General features: G+C 37.0%; 1 protein-coding gene across 4 annotated transcripts in view; it reads right to left on the bottom strand.

Annotated features, from left to right (window-relative positions):
* The window catches only part of MARCHF6 (membrane associated ring-CH-type finger 6), a 50,748-nt gene that overhangs the window by 24,830 nt on the left and 2,435 nt on the right, over nucleotides 1-23,483 (bottom strand). For 2 of the 4 annotated variants that reach the window (XM_056331255.1, XM_056331257.1), the window contains exons 2-8: nucleotides 20,755-20,851; nucleotides 19,820-19,893; nucleotides 10,822-10,965; nucleotides 7,155-7,227; nucleotides 5,006-5,174; nucleotides 2,248-2,440; nucleotides 1,887-1,948 (exon numbers count right to left, since the gene is read on the bottom strand). In XM_056331255.1, coding sequence (XP_056187230.1) covers nucleotides 1,887-1,948; nucleotides 2,248-2,440; nucleotides 5,006-5,174; nucleotides 7,155-7,227; nucleotides 10,822-10,965; nucleotides 19,820-19,893; nucleotides 20,755-20,851 — 812 coding nt within the window. Of the gene's footprint in view, nucleotides 1-1,886; nucleotides 1,949-2,247; nucleotides 2,441-5,005; nucleotides 5,175-7,154; nucleotides 7,228-10,821; nucleotides 10,966-19,819; nucleotides 19,894-20,754; nucleotides 20,855-23,483 lie in introns of all 4 variants that reach the window. The other 2 variants (XM_056331254.1, XM_056331256.1) reach the window with 1 other exon arrangement.

Genomic DNA, 23,483 nt, shown 5'->3' with positions numbered 1-23,483 from the left:
TATTGCTTAACCAAGTGCACCCAGACATAAATTCTTAAAGATAAAGATTGAAACAAAGTTCTCGCTCAACACAGCAAACTCAGTTGATCAAATACAGTGATATACATGTGGAATATCCTAAAATGCATATATTTATGTATGGCAAAGCAAACATATAATGAACTTATAGATAATTTCTTTCCAACACTTTGAAGACCCTGACAAAGATTTTGTATTTATAAAAGATTTCTGTGATTGAACTGTTATTTAAAAACATGTTTAAGCAGCTCAATATGAAAATACAAGTTTGGGGTTTTTTTTTTGCTTCCTAATTGTAAAGTATCAGTTTATGTTGCACTGAGAAAAGTCAAAGGTTAATATTTTACCTTCAATGTATACAAGCAACTAGTAACAGGATAATGTTGCTACACTGTATGTTATTAAATTTAGATCAGAACTGGTTTACAGCTAGGGAAGACAGGAAACAAATCCTCCACCACTCTGGCACAGCTGTTACGGGAAGTGTCCACAGAACAGCCAAAAATAGAGTATCTATTAAAACAAAATAAATATGCTGCATCTGCTCCAAGGATGTCTTACTATTTCAATCCAGACACTCCTACTCCACGATTAGTACTATGAAGTACCAGGTTCAAGGCTATTCTGTACCAGAATTTTGCGCCAAGTTCCAAGATATTAAAATTGCACATACTTTACAAAGTAAACCAAGATGTAAATATTTTTTGAAAATTCAGAAAGTTTGCATGCTATTTTCACAAGATGAAACACCAAAAAAGCCTACCCCACTTTTGATACTACATGTCAACTCAATGTCTATTGCCTATGCCAGCAAATAGGATTGGAAATGGTTATGAGTTTGCTGAAACTGATTTCCAGATTCATGGAGAGGCAACAAAATATTTTCAATTAGAAGTACATCAACATTTCCCAGCACATAAATTTGGTTCAAAAATATAACACTTTCATCTTGAGATACACAGCAGAATGGTACAGAAACCTGAATTTATGTATGCCCCTTCCCATGAAATATCTTTCAAAACCAACTAAAGCTTTCACTAGATACAAAGATCAAGACGTGTTCCTCATGATGAAAACTGTATTTCCACTACACCGCAGTCAAGGCAACAACAATATCACACCCTAGGAATACAGTGATTAGCTCTACAGCCATCTGCCATAGGCCCTAGTGACGCTGATAAATCACATGAAGCTGCTGGTATCTACCTTCAGGTAGAATTTGCTGCACGTGGCGAGCTTTGAACTCAGATCTTGGCTACTTCTAAACCAGCAAGAAAAAATGAATTCTCAAGTCTCTACACTATGATTACAGTATACACGCATCTCATGCTCTAATTATGGAATTTGTGATCCATAAACAAAACAGAAGCAATGTTACATTGAAGCGCTCCAATTTTTTAAGAAATAAGTTTGTCTTTTGTAAATATGTAAATGAAGTAAATTAACCAAAATTTCCAGTTCTCTCTTTTCTTTAGTTTAACACTTTCATGAATACAAAAAAATAAGTATTACGCTAACATAACCCGATACCTCTGTGCTCCTAATCCGGCCTAGGATCCCCAGTGCAAGCTGCAATCAATTTCTAAACCTGACCAAGTTGAACACTTCAGGAAAGGCCATGCTAAAGCACATTTTAAGTTGCTACTGTATTTCAAATCAAAGAAATGCCTTTTCAATAGTTACAATAGTAGCATAACAGTATTTTAATATAATGACTGTTTTTAGGTCACTAAAGGCTCTTACTGACAGATTTGGATACCTCTGTCTACTGTAAAAATGATCTCAAATGGATTTTAACACAATACTACTACAAATCATTTCAAGTATCTGTCTGAATTTTTCAATTCAAGAAAATGATTCTTACTCACTCGCTCCCAAGTAAGCTCTTCTGCTGCTCGATCCCACTCCAAAGCATTCCAGTTCATGTCATCTGAGGAGACAATGGCCATTTTTACAGCTGTTACTCACCCAAAACAAGATTTAACCACTCCCATGCTATGTTTTAAATGAACAAAAAGACTTCAGTACCTAACATTCAACTCATAACTGCTGATAGCTTTTCAGCAAGCAAATGCTTCTGTACTCAAAAAAAAATAATTTGCAAAACCAGGATAAATAAGCAGAAGTGGGCATTTACACAACTGCTTTGAATTATGACAGTTCTATTTCCAATGGTTTAATTTATATTTAAAAAGAACTAGAACATTACTGTTTTGAGTCACCTGTTACCTTGTGCTCCATTGTTTGCATCTGCTGCATCTTCTACTACAGCATCTTCTTCATCTTCATTATCCTCCTCCTCTTCATCTACTTGTTCTTCTTGAATTTCAGGGTTCTCACCTACAACCACATTCTCAGCAGCCACATTAGCAGGTTGATCAAGCACAGCATTTTCAACACCTCCATTTACAACAGCCTGAGCCTGCAGAAACAGAATTAGTATTCAGTTAAATTGATTAACATCTCTCCATACTTTTATCCTGTATATAGAAAAAAAGAATAGCATTAAAAAAGTTAATGTATTTTTTTAAAATAAGCATTCAGTTTGGGACCACTAAACATTTTCAAACTGAAAGAAGCAGACTTCTTCACAGAGTGTCTGAGGTTGGAAGGGGCCTCTAAAGATTGTCTAGGCAACCCACCTACTCAAAGCAGGCTGCTTGCTGCTGTTTCCAGTTGGCTTTTGAGTAACTCCAGAGATGGAGACTTCACAAACCTCTTCTAGCAACCTGTTCCAGTAGTTGATCGCTCCTACGGTAAAAAACCACCAAACCCGCATTTGGGTTTTTTTGTCTTTTTTTTTTGTCTGAATGGAATTTCCTATGTTTTAATATCAACCTACTGCCCACTGTCCTGTCACTCGACACTACCGAGATAACTCTGGCTCCATCTTCTTTACATCCTCTCATCAGGCATATATGCATGATGACAAGGTCCACCCTAAGCCTTCTCATCTCCAGGCTGAACAGTTCCAGCTTGCTCAGCTTCTCATCACATATCAGATGCTCCAGTCCTTCAATCATTTTTGTTGGCTCTTCACTGCACTCGCTCCGGTATGTCCATGACTCTTTTGTACTAAGGGAGCCTAGAACTGGATACAGCACTCCACATGTGGTCTCACCAGTGCTCAGTAGAGAAAGCCTAGCTGGAAGCCTGTAGCTACTGGTGTTCATAGGTCAGTACTGGGTCCAGTCTTGTTCAACTTATCCGTCAATCACCTGGGTGAAGGGACAGGGTGTGCCTTCAGCAAGCCTGCTGATGATACAAAACTGGGAGGAGAGGCTGATATACCAGCAGGCTGCACTGCCATTCAGCCAGACCTGGGCAGGCTGGAGAGTTGGGCAGAGAGGGAACTAATAAAGTTCCACAAAGACAAGTGTTTAAGGTCCTGCACCCAGGGAGGAACAACCCCACGCACTTAGGGGTTGACCTGCTGGAAGGCAGCTCTGCAGAGAAGGGCCTGGGAGTTCTGGTGGAGAGCAAGATGGCCATGAGCCAGCACGTGCCCTTGGGGCCAGGAAGCCCAATGGGATTCTGGGGTGCATTAGGAGGAACATGGTCAGCAGGTCAAGGGAGGTGATCCTTCCCCTCTGCTCTGCCCTGGTGAGGCTGCCTGGGGAGTGCTGTGTCCAGTTCTGGGCTCCCCAGTTCAAAAGAGACAGGGAACTGCTGGAGAGGGTCCAGCCAAGGGCTACAGAGATCGTTAGGGGACTGGAGCATCACCCTTATGAGGAAAGGCTGAGAGAGCTGGGCCTGTTTAGCCTGGAAAAGAGAAGACTGAGAGGGGATCTTACCAATGTATAGAAATATCTGAAGGGCGAGTGTCAAGAGCAGGGGTCCTCAAACTACAGCCCCTCAAGGTCCTCAATCCGGCCCCTGGTATTTACAGAACCCACCCGCACACACACCCCCACCTCACCCCCCGCCACGGGTTGAGGGGGGAAACCAAGCAGCTGCAGATGGCTGCCTGCCACTTCATCTGCGCGCTGGCCCCCTGGTTAAACAGTTTGAGGACCCCTGGTCAAGAGAATGGGGCCAGGGTCTTTTCAGCAGTGCCTGGCAACAGGACAAGGGGCAACGGGCACAACCTGAACCACAAGAAGTTCCTTCTGAATATGAGGCAGAATTTCTTTACCTTGAGGGTGACAGAGCACTGGAACAGGCTGCCCAGAGAGGTTGTGGACTCTCCTTTTCTAGAGACATTCAAAACCTACCTGGATGTTGATCCTATGCAACCTGCTCTAGGTGAACAGCTTCATCGGGGGAGGGGTGGTGGTGGCAGGTGTTAGACTAGATTTCTCCAGAGATCCCTTCCAACCCTGACCATTCTGTGACTCTGTGGAACTCTCCTGATCTTATGGAAACTATCATTATATTAGAAAGATGGTAATTCAAGGACAACCCAAGTCAGTCCATCAAGCTGAAGTTCTCTTATCTCTGCCTTTAAAAAATTGATATTTATTACAAAAGGAAACAAAACTTTAATTACTTCCCTCCTATGCACATATTGCTTATATCATCTCTTCTCCTGACCAAGAGGTTCCTGTAAGCACTAAAGGGGTGAATGTGTGTTGGGGGTGAGGGGGAAGGCAGAGAAGGTCCAACTTCAGAGGTTTCAACTAAACCTCCAACTGCTTTGAGAACAGTGAACCGTTATGTGATGAACTACTGAAACACTTTTATAAAAGAGACAAAAATAAAAGCAAGCTGCATCTTCATTGACTATGGCTGACAATTCAGCTTTATATGCACAAAATTATTTTAAGGAAAATGTAAAGACACACACATAAGAATCTAAACAACGTTAAAGTCACTTTTCAAAAACATAACAGTGGTGTTCATACAGAAATACATGTTCAACTTCCGCTAATGCACAAATAAAGATACCCTGCAGTAAAATAGTAGTACTGATGGGTTCTGATAATATATTGATTCAAAAACCACGTTTTCTAAATTTGTCATGAACTACTGAGCAGCTAAGCTTTACCTCATTTTGTTGACCAACACCATTGAGTGGCTGTTGCTGATTTTGTTCCAGCCACTGTGGTGCTCCTCCATGGACAATCTGTTCACGTAACCAAACAAGGCTGATAAATGCACACAGAGTGCATGTTACCACAAAACAGCCCTGCAAACAGTCAGCCAGCAAGTTCTCCCTGTTAAAGAAAAAAAAACACAAAAGAGAAATATATTTTGCTAACTACCAAACGGATCCTCCCAGTCCAAATCAACATATACACTGGTATTTGTGCAAAAAGCTGAATTTATTTGTGTCTAGGTGAAAAAAGTATCTAGACATAAATTTTTTAGTAATTTATAATAATTATAATATAGAGTCATAACTATTAATGTATAATATAAATAGTACCAGAAAACATTAATTAATATACATTAAAATACCATAACCATTTACTAATTTAATATTTATTTTAGGAAGGCTGTATGTACCTGTGTACAAATGGTTTTAAGTGACAAGATAAACACTGATTTGGAATAGGTTTTACTTCTGTCTGCTTTGTTTGTGAAATTACTGCTGTTTAAACATAAATATTCCTGCAAAACACTATCTGACTCAATATGAAGAAAAGCTTCAAGAGTCACTAGGGAAAAACAATCCTCAAGAACAGCAAAAGCAACACAATATTCACTAAGTAAATTATTTGCTACAGTAAAATTTCTGTTTAAATGGCTAGATGCATAATATCCAGTCCACTGAAACATTTTATCTGCTGAGCTACCCCAACCAGAAGAATGGAACTGCAGGGTTTGCCTTCAACTGCACTCACTGTATTTCAGTTCATCTTTTACTCCACTTATTATTTCTATACTTGAACAGTCCTAATCTATCTGAAGTCATACATAACTGTAAAGCAGTAGCAAAACAAAGTTCAGTTAATCAACTGAAACTAGGGTTTCATGCAATGCAAGAGGTACTTGAATTGGCTTAAGCAACCTTCATCCCTAACTCCAGGTACTCCCTTCACTTATTTCCACCCTTGCACTACTCCTTCACCACAGTGAATTTGCTCAGGAAACTAGCCAACTAGAATATGTTTTTTTTAAAGAGAAAGAAATATGTCACTGTAGTACTCTGCCACCCCCAAAGTATTGTCACACACACACTTTTGTCTGCACAGCACAGTGAATACCATGGGGACAGGAAGTCCAACATGAAAAAATGCTATTTTAATGGACTATGACAAAGAAATACACGTCAAACACAGCTTCACATTACATTAAAATCTGACACATATTTGAGCCTTATTTTCTCTCTAGACTGTATAAGACAGGAAGAGGTGCTCTAGGTCCAGTTGTTTCAGTTTCTTCTCAGAAAAATAAAAATAAAATCTACACTTACGGGGAGATAACAGGAAGAATACTGGTTTAATCTCAAGCAAGCATCTCTCTCCATTATTAAAAATTAAACTTAACATGACCTGATGATTCAAATCAAATAGCTCAAATGAGATGACTTAGCTGAACCACACAGGATATTAATTCAAAATCTGCTTGATGTGCAACTGATTCTATTCAAACTAAGTTTCAGTTCCTCAGGTTCAAGGTAATGAAAAAAGTAAGAACTAGCCTGACACAATTACGTTGCTATTTCCCAATTCTATAACTAACACTGATTTAGAAAACCCCAAAGACAGACAATACTCAATAGCATATGCTGACTGAAGCATTAAAATCTAAGTATCAGCTAGAAGGAATTCCGATAAAAAAAAACCCATTCCTACCACACAGGAGAATCAAGATAGATAAAATTAAATTCAAAAGCAAACAGAATGTGACATTAGTATTATTAGTAATATATATATTAATATCCTACTATGTGGCATCCGATTTGAATTGTAGAAAATTAATTTTTTTAGTTAAGTGTAATTTGGCAGTTTAAGTTTTCTTGATGTCAAATACAAATCTTTATTAGTCAGGGCCCATTTCATTAAGTCAGTTTTCCACCTCCAAAGATCCTGAATAACAGAACTTCAAAGTGAAATGATTTCTACTGTCTTGCAAGACGATGAAAGATAGCAAGCATAACTGGAAGAAAGGGACACTTAAGTTCCAAAGCAACCATTTCCATGGTAATCTGATTAGAGAAGTTATTTGTATCAAACTGTTCAAGTACTTACGTTGACAGAATATCTAGTGGCAGTGTCAGTAGTGAGCTCACAGAGCCAGTAAACAAGCACTTGTAGATACGACCTGCATGAAGAAACAGAAGCATAATATAAATCCAATTTTGGTTATAGCCTCACTTGGAAGGGACCATAGGTACCCCGCTTTTCTCCTGGAGTCCTAACTAAATTCACGACAAGGGAAAAAACATCAACTTTCAGTGAACTAACAGAAGTCAAGACCATATACAACCATATGGAACAAAGCTGTATATTTATTTTAGCTGAACGTTTTTGATAGAGTATACTTTCAAAGCCTAAGAACTGCCATACTAGGTTAGACCAAGCTTCATCTAGACCCATCTCCAACACTGGTCACACCAATGGATGACTAAGGAAAAATATGGACACAGGTTAAAGACACCTGGAGCAATACTTCCTCAGTACGTTCTTATATGCCTCACACAGAACAGCTCAGTTCCTGTGCCACAGTTTCTCAGTGCTAACTAATCCCCGATGGATTTTTTTTTTCCTCATCCCATTTTTCACTCACGTTTTGAGCCTGTATAAACTTTTGGTATTGTGGTATCTTGTATCAAGGAATCCCACCATTTCGTTATCTGTTTTAAATAATTGTTTTATGGATTAATAGTTGATGCTAGTTAATGTTACCTTTTTACCATGATTCTTCAGTCACATAAAAGCAGGTTAACAGTGTATATAGTCTACTTCAGAAAGTTAGGTTGGTATTCATAGGAGGATGACACAGATGCTCAGAACAGGATGAGGGAAGAATTAAGGCACCCATGCTCAGAAATGCAGTTCTTAAAATTCTTATTCTACCCTTTAGGCAGGCATAGGTACCCAAGTATATACTGGCACACTAGGGTTTCTGCAACCTAGAATAAATAGTTCTGTTGTTATCCCTTGGTTAAACCTGTTTGGAACTTATAGGAAGTTTATGTTTCTCTATCTCTCATGAATCAATCCATCAGAAATGCCCAAAAGGTCTGCTGTTCATGCTCACCTTTTACATATAACACAGCACTTCGAGGAAGTTAACACTTACATCCCCAGTGCAATGCACCACTCCTCCTGAAGTTTTGACATTGGGCAGAAAATAATACTACAAAATTCAAATGTCTAGAGTAAGTTAGAACACAAAAGAGACAATGGCTGTAGCTGATCTAATGAAAACGTTCAGTCTCATTGTAGTCAGTACTATTTACACATTTTATATTGAACAGTCACTGAATCAAATTTAGCATGACACTGATCCTCTGCTGCCAGTGAGTTTCAAGTTTGCTTCTGCCTCCCATCTAGCTACATGGTGGGGGAACTTCAAATGGGCAAGATACTGCTGTGAACTCTGCCAGGCTGAAAAGGTCAAAGAACACAAGCCTTATAAATTTTGATTACACAACACTGGTAGGAAAACAGTGTAACAAAACTCCTTGTGAGATTTCATGGAATGTGAAGGAGATTATTACACAAAAACCTCTAAGGAAACTTCTCTAAGCAAGCTGTTTTCCCTCGCAGATTTCACTTGCTTACTCTCATACAAGCAATAAGAGATGTACACCCAAAGGCTCTGGACTGGACCACTTGTGGACAACACTCAAGGTTAAAGACACCAGCTACTACATCCTACTCATCTCTCTTGGATTCTTCTTGACTGGCATTTATTAACTGATTTTAGCCTTGCCTTTCTTACTCTTCATGAGTGTGTGCCGTTAGGGATCTTTGCCTCGTTGTTTTGTTTCATCCCTCTTGAGTCTGAGGCAAAATTCAGTTGTTCTGCTCTTATCTATGTAACTCCAGCCTTGTTCTTGACACCTTATCTTTATTCTGTTTATCTTTCCTCTTGATTTGAATGAAATCACATATATAGTGCTCTCTGGCAAACAGCAAATACTCCTTTTAGCCCTTCTGCTCATTCTTCTGGTGCTCACATAATGCAGTTCCATTCATACTTTGAATGGCATGTAGAACTTATCCCACAATGGGATAAGTGCATTACCAGCATGTTAACCTGGAAGACAGATTTATTCAATCATACATTTCCTTTGGTATGTTTGACTTTTTTTTTTTATGCTGCATCTTCCTCTTCCAGATATAAAATATTAAGAAGAATACTTCCTTTGAAGCCAGCCACACACAATTATGTGAGCCATATGACACAAATGGGGAAGGCAGAAGATGACATTAAGTAGTATTTAAATATTGTAGAAAATTAAAGAGTACATTAAAGGCATTTAATGTAAGAAAATACCTATACAAAATCATACACACAAGACAGAACCTGACAAATTTCAAAAGCAAATGGATTTTTCAAGGTTTGTTAAGACTGAATGGATCTATCATGTTGGATATCTTCCTGTGCAAATGTTACCCTTTACAATACATTAACTTGTAAAGGAATCCATAAAGAGATACACGCGCAATGTTGGAGACAAATTAAGACAAAATTTTTAAAAAGTAACTTGTAAATAAAATTCATAAGTCAGTTATATTGGCTTAGTAAATGAGTATTAAAAAACAAAAATGACATTTGTAAAAAAAAGTTTAAAAGTCTTACATATCTAAGTTGTAAGTGGTGACCTCTGTTAACATTTCAGTATTACTGAAGAGCCAGCATCAGATTTTAAGCAACAAAACATAACTACGTTAATTAATCCACTGAATACGATTTTGCTGTCCTTCAAAAGTTTTAGTAAGAAAAATACACAACAGTTGCATTTTGACAGACAACAGTAAAAACCCAAAATTTGTCTAAAACCCCAAGGAATAAATTTGATGTATTTTTTAGTTTTAATGCAGAGCACTTTAAGTCTTTGTTTACTCCACGCCCAGAAAACCTCTTTTTCTTGCACAGGAAGGACAGGCTGCAGGAACAGAATAATTCTTCTATAGCTGATGCCAGTATTGTACTATTCTCAAACTAAGTCAGTGTCAGCTACAAATAAAAGCACAGAACATATTGAGAAATTGTCTAGGGAGATGCAGTTACTGGCTCCCTGCTCTTTTGTTCAAGGGGTATATTACTTGTAAAGATGCACTTCCAATCATTTCCTTGACTGCACACCACATTGCTTTTGCTTTTTTCCATCTTCTCTACATTTTTCACTTGTTGAAACATCAATAGCTCTTTCCATTTGTATTTGAAAAGTGAATTTCAAACTGGATGCTACAGTAATTTAAATGTGGTTTTTTTTCTGTTAAATTCCTTTACTACTAAAAGGACTTTCAGATTTTGTAAGAGGAGTTTTACTAATAAATTTATGCATGACTAAAAGAATTTCACTTTTCATACAGAAAAAAATATTGCACTTTCATTTATAAATTACAGATCAGAACAATTCCTCTATCCTAATATTGATAAACAATATCAAATAAAATCTGCAATGTAGATTTTGAAGATTATACTTTAAAAAGAGGCGTTTTATTGGAATAAGCAGTATAAAAGCCCTTTTATGCGTTTTGTCATCTCTTAACAGCTTCCTGCATTGCACTACTGGCTTAAGAGTCAAATAGCTAAAACTTTTAAGTGACAATAAGTGAAATAATGTCTTTGAATTTCTGATATTTTTTTCTAAATAAACAATAGTCTTACAAAACTTTGTTGCAGGAATTGACATATTTTTCTGCCTACAAGAGTACAATACAAAAAAGTAATACTTACATGCTGTAAGAGGTACAACTCCCAACCATGCAAAGGCCACAAGTGTATAATGAAACCAGTATCGTATTGCTGTGCCAATACTCGTAACCAGTCCAGCAAAGATGTCTTGGATTGGAAGCCGTGAAGGCATATCTGGGGAATAAACTGTGTAGAAAAGGTACTTATGAAACAGCTCTTCCTTTATATAAATGCTTCTTTAAAAGTCCTGCCAACTACAAAATGTTTGTATTTGGCAGAAGTTTACTAGACAAATAAGCATATTTTATAGATTCCCAAAATATGAACTCAAACAACAAAAAAACTTCACATGATACATTTGTTACATTGTGTACTGAGTGCAACAGGAAAATTAATAAACTCCATGCTAGTTTTTGACTTAAAGAAGTTTTCTTAATAGCTTTGTCAACTATAAAAATCTGATTATCTCAAAATAAGCTCAAGCCTACAAGAAAAAGCACATTCTAAATTCAGTAGCCCTTCCACTCTGCACTACCTTGAAGATACCCCTGTGTTATTTATAAACCTAGTTCAAGGAAAGAGCACAAGGAACAAGAACAATTAGCAATTTTGCAGATTGTCAATTTGTTTGTGCTAGGTAATTTAGATTCCACTTGCTATCCAACAGCACCAAAACAACAACAAAAATCAGCACAATGAAAGCACCACACAGACAGGAAAACTGAAGGGAACAGATTTAACTATCTAGACACATTGAAGTTTACACAGAATGACTTACTTCCAACAGATATCTATTTCATATAATGCAAGATTTCTTCTAAGGTCACTCATATTACAGAATATAATGCAGATCTCTCAGCCTGTATAGACGTTTTCATAATAGTAAATAGTAAATTTTCTTGACTTTCTGAATTCAACACCTATGTATTACACAAATGCACCCCTGCTCAAAAGCAGCAAAAAGCATTGACAGAGCTTCTTTAGAAAATATCCATCTCTGTTGGATGGTAACACACAGTGTCAATAACAGATTTAAATAACGAAGATAAACTACGGTTAGGAGTCGAAAAAGACATTGCTGCCTGGATGTTTAACAGTTACGTTGAAAACAGCAAAGCTTGAAGACTTTAACAGATTTAATTAAGAGACTACTTTTTAAAGACATCACATACTTTTAATTACATAGGGAAACTAAATATTTACAAGAACTACTAGAGAAAAGTTCTCCTTCCCTCTAACAGGCAATCCTTTGACTTCAGTCTGAGAAATACTACTTCATGCAATCATCTGCATCCCCTCTTTACTCTAATGAACACCCCTACTACCTCTACCTTAGCTCCTAATCATCCTTTTACCAATCTCAGAAAAGAAGCCTCTACAGGAGAAAAAAAAACAACTTATTTTCTCTCCAAGGACATTTCCTTAAGTTTCTGTATTGTAAAAAGAAGGGAAGAACACAGAAAGCCAGTATCAACATGCAGAAGTAGTCAAAGAATACAGACAGTCTGGTGCATTTCAACAACATGCAGATTATCTTTGACACAAAGTAACAACAGAACAGTTACAGTAAGACAAATAGTAACTGGTTTTAAATTTCAAAGGTTCTCACTTGTCAGGTATTTGGCAAGGAACTGGAATTCGTAAAAAAAAGGACTCAAAATAAAATACTAGCTGCCAATAAAACACTAGTTGTGAGAACACTGAGCCCTAAACTGAAAGCAGGACACAAACATATTTTGACACTGCCTACCAATTTACAATTTTCTTATTACAGAAAGAGATCTAGTATATAATTTGGTAGTGACATAGAAAATGCCAACTAAATATTTACTAACCATCTCTCATCTGACACTGAAAAAACATTCCGGAAAATTACCAGAGGAAGCAAGCAGACCTTTGTTAAGGGTACTAAAAGAATACCTAACTAGATTATATTTGTTACGCATTTGTGGTATCACTCAGGCAAAAGCAAACTCAACAGGTACTTCGAGGCTTATGTTTTTCATTTTCAAAAAATATATCATGATCAACACTTTGGAACTGCAACAGAGGCTACAAGGAAAACATTAACTTTGCATTAATGATTTATCTTTGTTAGGGGAATGTTGCGAGAGTTTAGCTTTTAAAAAATGAATCTTTCAGGAGTTACTGAACACTCACACAGGGAATTGTAAAAAAGAATGCCCATACTAACTCAGTAAAGCTGAAGTGGTTATAAATATTAGCACCATTACATACTTTTCTAAAGGCTTTAGGATGACAACTGAGCATTCAAATAAATGCACAATGTGGCTACTACTCAGAGACAACAAGCTACATCCCCCAAATTTTAACAATTTGGTGATTTTTGGATCATTTCAGGAGCTGGGGGGGAAGCAGGTCTAGGAGGGAAGATTGGTGTTTTTCTCCTGCTTTACCACACCTCAAAAAATATACAGCTTCTACTACTAGAAGCTTTATACCATGATGATATGATAAAGTCTATGTCTTACAACATTTGGGTGGGTGAAATGCAAAAATTCCTAGCACAACAGGAACCCCTGGTGTGGAAGCACACTGCAGCACTGAAGCTTGCTGCCAGTGATTTTCATGGCTAATCGCCCCCACTTGTGTCTGTCATCTACTGCCATTTTCTCTCCACATTCCACCCCCTTTTATCCACCCACCACCACCACCACTGTGAGGCCTGAGACTTTGACCCCTGCCACCGTACACATCCTCTTCATTCCCTTTTCCAGTTGGCCTTCTTCATTCTTCCTCCACCCGTTAATTCCCATCCCAGTAATCTTTCCTAACTCAGTTTGAGAAACTGATTTCCTGCATTATTTACCACAGTTGCTCCAAATAAACATCTCCACTAGAGGCCAGTTAAAGCAACACTTTTTTCCTATTACAGCACAAAATTCATACAGACCTTGACTGAGCTTAACTAGGTTTTCACAGCTTGAAGTTCAACTTCTTTGAGCTGTCCAGGCATGGGAAAACTACTAGAAAGCTTTTTGGATACTCAGGTCACACCTGTGCAGCGTAACTGCTGTTTTACTTGTGGATACTGGATTTGCAGGGGGGTGGTGGGGGGTGGGGTTTTGTAAGCCTAACATTTTCAGGAACAAAAATATTAATTTTATTTCTCCAAAGCAGACAACTCAGAGCAAAAATCTATTATACTGACACAAAAATAAGGTAGGAAAAACACAAGGCTGTCTTTGGACATTTTCCTTCTCCCAGAAAAAATAAGGAAGAAAGCAGACAATAATGATCAGTAGTTTTTAGGGAAACATTTTGTTAATAGATTTCAGCTGCCAAAAAAATCTAGAACAGGAAAGTGGGAAAAAAGTTCCCAATGCTCTAGCTTACCAAAGTGATACCTTTAAATTTATTACAGGAAGCTTTCTCATCATTCCCATTTCTTCAGAGGCTATTTAGTACAAACATCACACAACTGTACTTTGACAAACACAATGGGACAATCTGCTGAACCTGAATGCTGTTATTCCCACCAAACTCACAAAGAAATAAAACAAACTAACACCTTCAATTTAACCTCTCTTTCCCAAACTTTTCAAAGTACCAAAATTTAATCCAAATGAAAACTATATTGCCAACACAATTTCTCTTGCAAGGAGACAAGATATTAGTCATGACATGAGCTGTACAGAAAGGGGCTGTTATCAGAGCAGTATCTAAGCAGTAACAGGGCCTTTTTGAATACCTGTATGTTCCATTATGATAAAGTAAGATGTAATGATAATTATAAATATTAGCAAAACTGGATAGTTTCAGACTTCACTTTTGTTGCTGGTATTAAAAAAAGAAAAAAGAAGCAACATCATCAGAAGTACTGGCACTCTCTGTAGTTCTAAATGCCAGCTGCACAACAGAAAAAATGACCAAGACAGAGAGAAGACCAGGCTCTTCCTAATCTTGAAATTCTTTTCCTCCTTTCCAGTCCCACACTGGCAGGAGAATCCCATCACAAACCCACATCCACAATGAATCATCAGCATGTACAACTGGTCCCAAAGCAACAGTCCAAGACTTTCCCTGCCTCCTAAGGGCTTACTCCCAATGAATGGGAACAGGTTGTGCAGGTTTAAATATGTTTATCTCCCCCATTTATGACTATTTCCACCACAAGGTAAAGAGTGGATACTTTCTGAAGCATGCGCAAACATCTGCAGAAAAGTCAGATATATGTGATCATTATGAACTAGTATAAAATACAACAGAAAGCAATCCATAGGTTTCATGTTACTGTAGTAGTATTCAGTAGTATTTTGAAAACGCAAATCTTCCCCCTGGAAGAGAATAAAAATTCTAAGTGCATTTTCCCAGTGTATGTTACACCTACAGATTTCATGACTCTCACGGGTCCCTTCCTATAATGCATCACCTTTCTTTTCACTTAGGGAAGCAGAGCTGCAGAAAGACGTTAAAAAAAGCAACAGCGTTCTGATATATGCTGTATCAAACAAACCCTACCACTATTTATTATGAAGGCTCAAATTTTTCTACTAGTCTTCCCCCTCAGCTGTCACAATGCAACCATATCCTATTTCATTTCTCACTCTTTCCCCATCCAAGTCAGCCTCTTTATTTGCCCATAACCTAAATCTGTGTATGTCTAGTATGGAAGCAAGCAAAATGTCTTTCTTTCATCAGGTAAAACTGTCATTTAGCTTCCTTCACAGAATCTCCGCACTTACAGTCCTCTTACCCATAGATTTTCTATTTACTATTACATTTGCAAGCCATTTATAAGTATGTCAATCATCCTTGTGCACTTATGAAATAAGACTATAACACTCGTAAGTAAAAACCATGTGGTTTATAACTAATGGGTCAAAGCACGGGTTTGGTAACACAGGAGTTGTGAGTTATTTAGGTTGGACTATATGATCTTCAAAAGATCCTTCCAACCCAAACCATTCTGTGTTTATGTTTCATACTCTCGAGACACACACAGACTTTGCTCCATACTGCTAAGGTAAAAGGAGAAAAATGCCATCCCTTCTCATGCAAACCAAGGGTCTAATAAAACATACGAAATGACACTCATATGTCTCTCAGTTGTGTGTTTACTCTGCAACCTGGAGCTGGCAGCAGACATGTTGAATTCTGTGCCTGCATGCAGTATTTTACTTCAGAAGTTTATGTTTTTCCAAACCTGACTTTTTCAAAATGCCTGAACTATGAACTACTGTTAAAATCTGTCAAAATGAACAAGTAAAAAAAAATAGCTCATTATATCCTTCAACAAAAATCTTAATTACTTTGAATGATGAGCCCAATAAAACAGGTCACTCATTTTAGTATAATTACACAGCTTCTTATAATTTTGTACAAAATTAAAGATCCAAAAGTTTGGAACTTAAATGTTACTACAAGCAAACTATAATTACTAAGCAATGGTTCTTGCACAAGTTACTTAAATATGAATATATAGTTTAGTATTTTAAAATTATGTGATACTCATTTTCCTTTGCCTTAAAAAAAATAATCTATGAACCATGAACTCTTTCACATTAAGATAGATATGCTAGTCACATTGAGAAGTTTTTAGGCCAATGAAAAAAATACCAAGGCTTGTGCATTAATTTAAACAAAAATAAGTATTTAATATGAAGAATCTTAGTGTGCTATAGGATAGCTTAGGAGCTCAATCAATGCAAATTCAAGGGAACAAATAGTTCCTGTTCCAACAAACTTTCCTATCAACAGTTACACATGAACAAAGGTGGCAAACACCAAGAAACAGGAAGAACAGTAACAAACCACGATTGTAACAAGACAAACAGTGAGGTCCAAATGCATGCAAGCCTTGAATTAGTATCTTTGCATGCATAAATCAAAAGCTTATTTCAGACTATAATAATTTATAAAACAAGGAACAGCCTACTGAAATGGCTTCCTTCCATTTCACAATCTTTGTGTTAACTAATCTTGTGACATTGTATCAAACACCAGCAATGCGGCTGCTTAGGAAGCAGAAGAATGAACCCATCCCAATCTCCAGCCAAAGACCATGCTAGTCTACTTCCATATTTGTATTTTTGAAAATATTTGTTATTGTTACCTTCTACGGAAAAGAAAAATTTTGAAAACTATCTTCTCTCGGGAAATACAGCCTCACTTTCTTTCATGATTCAGTGCTTATAGATGTTTAGTGTAACATCAAGAAAAGTGCATGCCAGCACATGACAAAGAAAAGCAGACGTGGGGGGACAAAAAGAACACAGTAGCTGCTCTTTAAAAACTTGAAAAGAAAACAAGTAAAAAATGAACAAGCACCACGACAGAAAAGTCCAAAGCTACTTTTAATAGCTGTATTAATTCATAACTTGAAGAACTGCAGAAAAGCAATGGTCTTTACAACATAAAATTTAGCTTCAAAGCATGCATTTGAAAAACATTTGCCTACACGACTAAACACTTCTAGAGAACGATGCTGTTACTCAATAGAAAAATTACTTCCTTTGTACTCCTGCCAAGATGCAAGCTGAACCTTCTACTTTCTTCCTTCCAAACCATGAGTAACTTAGTGGGTCAGGTGCTAAAGAAGTCACAAGATGTTACAGAACTTAAAGAATACATGCACTAGGAATATTTTATGAATACTCCATATGCAAAAAATTATACTAGTAAAGAAGCATTTTTGACAGAATGACAGCAACAGCTTTAATAAGCAAGCCAAGCTAAAAGAGGAGTTGCTGGTATTACTGAACTATTATTCTCAACTTAGTGACTGTCCACTGAAGCCCCGATACTAATTATGTACATGCGTTTATTCCACCACATCCCATAGTGAATTAACTTATCTGAGAGTGCTTGTAACTTGGCATGGTTATAGGACAGATCCAACTTTGTTTTGGATGACTGTTATATACATCAATCCCATCTCTGCCTTAGAATTCTATCTCCAGCACTTGTGACTCTTTCCCAGCTCCCACAAGCAGATCCATCTTTCAGACTGGACAGCCACATTATCTTCCAAATAAAGAGGGCTAAGAGCAACTGAAGAAACTGTAACTGAGTGAGTGTTGGGTGTGAAGGAAACAATGAAAGAAGACACGCTGGGGGGAGAGGGCTGGAGGAATCTGTGCTAGGTACCTGACATATGCTATCACTGTGTGCAGCCTGGTAGAATAGAAAGCACACTATAGCGTGGAAAGCAAAGAAGCAAACGTTATCAGCTGAGGGTGCTCAGTCTGGGGAGTGGCCAGTGTGCGACAGGATGATAAACAGATCTTTGCTAGAGGCTGAACGTGGAGGGAGCACTTACTACACAGAGAAGAAAGAGGTTCCTTATTACCAGTTTCAAGGCTCCTATGACAAACAGTAACTTGTTAAACCCCAATAATTCCATTTTGTTTTCTATGTGTCCATGACCTGCAACTACATTACCAGCTGTGCTGGTAACAGCTATGGCAGTCAAGGATTAAACTTCTGCAGTGTAACATATATACAGTGTACTTCATTTAGAAGTTTTTATCCTCCTTTTCTATATCCTAAGGAGAACACTACACTTTTGTCTTTCTTTTCTTCTCATACAAAACTAAAAAGTCCTCTTTCTTCCTAACAACTAGTAAATCACTGAAATACAGTCTTCTGGTCTTGCATACTAGATTCTGTAGAGGACCTCACAGCAGAAAACCATTTTGAAAAAAGCTAATTAGCTTGTAGGAAGCTCCAGAAATGGGGATCACTCTCAATTTTCAAAGCTTCCAAACAGAAGCAATGTAACAACTTTATAAAAATGTTTATAAATAAAACCTGCAAGCAGATAAGATCCCTCTTACATGTCTTATACAGGTCTCTGTACTATTTAAAAAGAATAACCTGAAAGTGTTCCTGTGACCAAAATAAAATATATTGTTCTCCTCACAGTGGTAAGACAGAGTTAGTATTCTACATTTCACTGCTGATCATTTAAAGTCTAATGTGTTTAATTAGTCATTGGCAGAAATGGAAAATTCTGATTCAATATATAGAAGAAATGTATTTTGTGTTCCAAAAATCCTGTAATACTCCTTAACTAAGCGATCTGGGTCCTTACCCTCAGTTTTCTCTACCAATGTACAAAACTAGTAGAAAAAACCAAAGGCGGCAAGGGGAGCAGGAGATGAGATGAGCAGTCTATACTTCTAACTGGGACCAGCTACTCTGAAAAGGAGCTTTAATTTTTATTGTACCACACACCTAAAATACTCAAACCTCATCATCTTTCCCAACTACAGTGCAGATAATTATTTTTTTCTAAACTGAGAAGTTACGTATTTGCACCATGAAGAACTGAGCTCAGCAGCTGTAAAGAAAAATAGATAGCACAAGAACCACTTTACCTGTTGAACAGGCAGTAAGTTGGCAATGCTAAATAATGAGCCTAGCCTGCCACCAAGCCAAAGGACCTCACTTATTTCTACTACTATCAGTTAAAATGTAATTAAGAATCCTCTTGGAACTATATAAAGATACAGTCATTCTTCATCATAAGTTGCCTAATTTAGTTGAATCTAACATAAAAGGCAATGTAATACCAGGTAGTTACTGTATCTTGACTGAAATGCTAGTGGAATAATTATCATTTGCATTATCTGTCAATATAATTTGAATTGAAATGACAAGTCATATGGTAGTGTTACAGGTGAATATTTGAAATACAACTGAAAACCAGTTTTCCAATTCGAATTTTGCTATGGTTTCACCTTAACATTCAGACTTTCAAACACTCATTTATCACTGAAGCTGGAAACAAGCCATACACTAATGCTGGCAACAAAAGAATGGGACTGAGGCAGTGAGAAAAGGTACAGAATACTATTTCTTCTATGGCTCATGCAAGATTATGGAACAACCAGATTATCCATTATGTAAACAATTCACAAGTCTGCAATAATATGCATAAGAAGTGCAATTCAAACAAGAATATATAAGTTAAAACACAAGTTTGGATCTATCATGCTGAATGAAGAAGTAATCACTTCATACATACCAAGAGAAAAAAAAATTTGAAAAGATAGGAACAGTAAAACATACTTACTTGGTGTGAAAGCAAATCTGTGCTTACATAATTCACAGTATTCTTTTCTGCTGTGTTTAAGCCACTGAACTAAGCTGCAATAAGAAGTGATCACATTAAAACACACTATTACATCTCTCCACATTATACCTTCATCATGAAAAACACACCAATTCTGTTCTCAAACATAAATCAGGGTATTGGTACTATCAAGGATGACTTAAATTAGCACATTTATTAAATGTTTTTAGGCCATCAAGTAAGTTCCAAAAAGTAAAAAAAGGTAAGCTATGACTAACAGCAACTCTTCAAATATATCACATTATTGACAAAGTATGTTCTTTGAGTACGTTATTGAGAAGGCTAATAAAGCATATATCCTGACAGAGACACCCACTAGTGACACCATTCCTTCTAAATCTTAGCTGAATGCATATGTGTCATATCTTGAAAGATTTATAACTGTTGTATTTGTGAAAATTTTAAAATTAATTATTAAAATACCATCAAAAGGAATGTATTCTAGACCAGAATTATAGTTTTCACTTTAGCTTTTCCCTGAACAAACATACACCTCAAGATGACCAAAAAGTACTATGGTATTTTTATTTCTTGCTATGAGGTTAGATGTTCTTTTTATTCACAACTACAAGTGGGCACAAAAAGCCCCAGTGTACTCATTTTTCTGCTTAGTTTTCATAAAGCTGACATATCAGCAGAACCATAGTCCTAAACACGATTATCAGTACTTTCTTTTCATATCTAATGATAAATTAATTCTTTGTGAACTGTAATGAACCATCATGTAAAAAACTTCAAAATCCCTAACACATTTCCACTGAAAATTGGGTTTTCTTAGTAGTCAACCTGAAGACTTAGGAAGTATTGTTTTTAGAAGAATGCTGATGTTTTTGTTGAAAAAAAATTTAAAAAAACCCCATAAATACAGAACTTACCATTCCTGATGAATAAATTTAATACTGCCAGTACACACACATGGATGATAGAGGGGTTTCTCAGGAGTTCCTTCAGACCGACAGACTCTGCATATATCTGCTGACAAGGACATAAAGCTTATTACACTACTGCTCAAAAGAACTGAAATTTACAAGACAAATTATACAATTATATTCTAGAAACTTTGCCATGTAGCAAAATGAAGCCAAAATAAATTGAAAGAGGATTAAAGACAGATTTTATCTGGTGCAAGACAGGAAGACTGAGAGATCACCAGAAAACCAACAAGAATGTTATCCTGCCTGATCATGTTATAAAAAAACCCAAACATGCTGTCTTATATTTTTAAGATGTCTAGGAAACAGACATAGTAGAACTACACGCAGAGGTGCTCTTTGCCTAAAAAAGTTTTCACTAAAACATAGTCTGTTAATAATAATCTTCTTGAAAGCAGTGACTTTGAAACAGAAAAATTTCATCTGAGTTTTGAACAAGTTGAAGACTGAGCAGAAGAGATTCGCTGGTGCCTGACAATGACTTAAATTTGTCACCATTTGCTACTCTTGAACCTAACATGGGTGTCCCTTGGTGCTCTTATGAAAGGGGAAAAAAACCCTGTCACAATAAACAGAAATAGGTGTTTTGTGAGTCTGCTACCAGAGTCGAAAAAAGCCATCCATTTAGCAGTCTACAGTCTAGTCACAGGAGGGAAGACATCTTCTATTTCTTATTTCATAGTTTCAATGGGTCCCGCACCTCCTTTATGTTTATTTTTGACATTTTCTTACAATTAAAGATTGCAAGATGTTTTGTGGACAAAGAAGCAAGTGTAGACCTCTCCCTCTGAAGAACAAATGTCTATTTTAATATCATCTGGTTATACAGACCATTTAAACAGAAAACTAAATATAAATAAAAATGAAGTATTTTACTCGCTTATTGAGATGAATGGTATAGTCCTATTACTCCTCTTTTTACTTACATTAAGGAAATGAACATAAAATGTTCATTTTTACAGAAGATTTAAGTTTTGGATTTTCTCTTTAGTTAATTATTTCTCTATCAAACACCATTCAGCAAACCTGCAAGACTAACACATCTACATCAGAAATCTTTGTTATAAAAAACAAACTTGAAGTACTGACCTAAGAACACTGAAAATATGCAGTTTCAAGCCTGAATCACCTATCTTTGTTCTTAGTTAATTTTTGGAGATTTCCACATTTTTTAACAAAAAGTTCCAAAATGTTTTTCTATTAAAAAGTCACAACATGACCATATCCGTGGTTCACACAACATTAGAACAGTTTCTACACATAAAGCACAAGAATTCAAGTGATTCCAAAGAAAATAATTTTTCTATCCATAAAAAGAGGTTTCAATTCATTCATGCAGGCCTAAAAGCTAGAATTAACAGAAACATGTATTCAGTATCATGCCAATGATGCTACAAAGAGACATAAAGAGCACTTCCATCACAGCCATACTGAGCAATGACATATTGCTGCAAACATCAATAATCCCTGGTTTCTCTGCCGTCAAGAACAACTAGAACCACTACTTCACCTAACAAATCAGTCTTTTACTATAGAGAGCATTTAAGATGGCTGCACAAGACAGGCCTCTTCAACTGACAGGCATGCCCACCTTCCTCCAGCACTCCTTCAAAGAGAGCTATTTCACTACAGTAAGTTGACAACTTCGTATGCTGGATCAGCTGCATAAAGGGTCAGGCAAGCTCTACAGCCAGCACACAAGGCAGAATGTAAAACCGCTACTATAAGAACACTCTGGCACCAGCAAGTTAAATGCACACTGTTCTCCGAGAGGCCCCCACAGCTCTCTGAACCTGCTCATTAATGGTCCGTTGGCTCTCACAGCAGACTGTTCACTTATTCTCAAGTCTGTCAGGAAAACCATAATTTGCTTTACCAAAAGCAAATTAATTCTTTATTTGGAAGAGGATTTCCTCTGTTAGCTTACTAAAATAAGTTAAAACTAAATATTTTTTTCAAAGGCTAAGACAATTTCTAGATATTCCCATTAGTTTTATAAATCCAAATAAACATGAGTGTAACAATCTGGAGCATTAAGCAGCCAACAGCTTCAAATCAATAAACCCCGCTGAGGGTCAACATTTACCTTATGACCTACTGTAATGTTCAGAGGGAATTCCACTGTGTAATAAACACTGATTTTCTACTTGCACACACACTTTGTATCCCGTTCTTCATGCATGCATTTTGGAAAGAATGGCCTTGGGTAATACAGCGGTTTTTTGTTCCACTAGAAAATGATTCTCTGCCTATCACCTCTCTAACAGAATGTTCGTCACTAACATCCAAAAGTGAAGATTGTTATTTAGCAACTGTCACAGTTTAACCCCAGCTGGCAGCTAAGTACCACATAGCTGCTCACTATGTCCCCCCTCCCCCCCAAGATAGGGAGGAGGAAAGGAAAAACCTGTGGGTTGAGATAAGAGCAGTTTAATAACTGAAATAAAATATACTACTATTACTAACAGTAATAATAACTGGAATGAAAAGGGAGATAACAAAAAGAGAGAACAATAAAACCCAAGAGAAACAAGTGATGCACAAAACAATTGCTCACCACCCGCTGACTGATGCCCAGCCAGTCCCAGAGCAACCATCAGCAGGCTGATCAGCAGGCCCCAGCCAACTCCCCCCATATATATATAACCGAGCATGACATTCTATGGTATGGA

Source organism: Falco biarmicus, chromosome 3 (genome assembly GCF_023638135.1).
Source record: "Falco biarmicus isolate bFalBia1 chromosome 3, bFalBia1.pri, whole genome shotgun sequence".
Lineage (NCBI taxonomy): Eukaryota > Metazoa > Chordata > Aves > Falconiformes > Falconidae > Falco > Falco biarmicus.
This window is presented reverse-complemented; position numbering and strand designations above follow the sequence as displayed.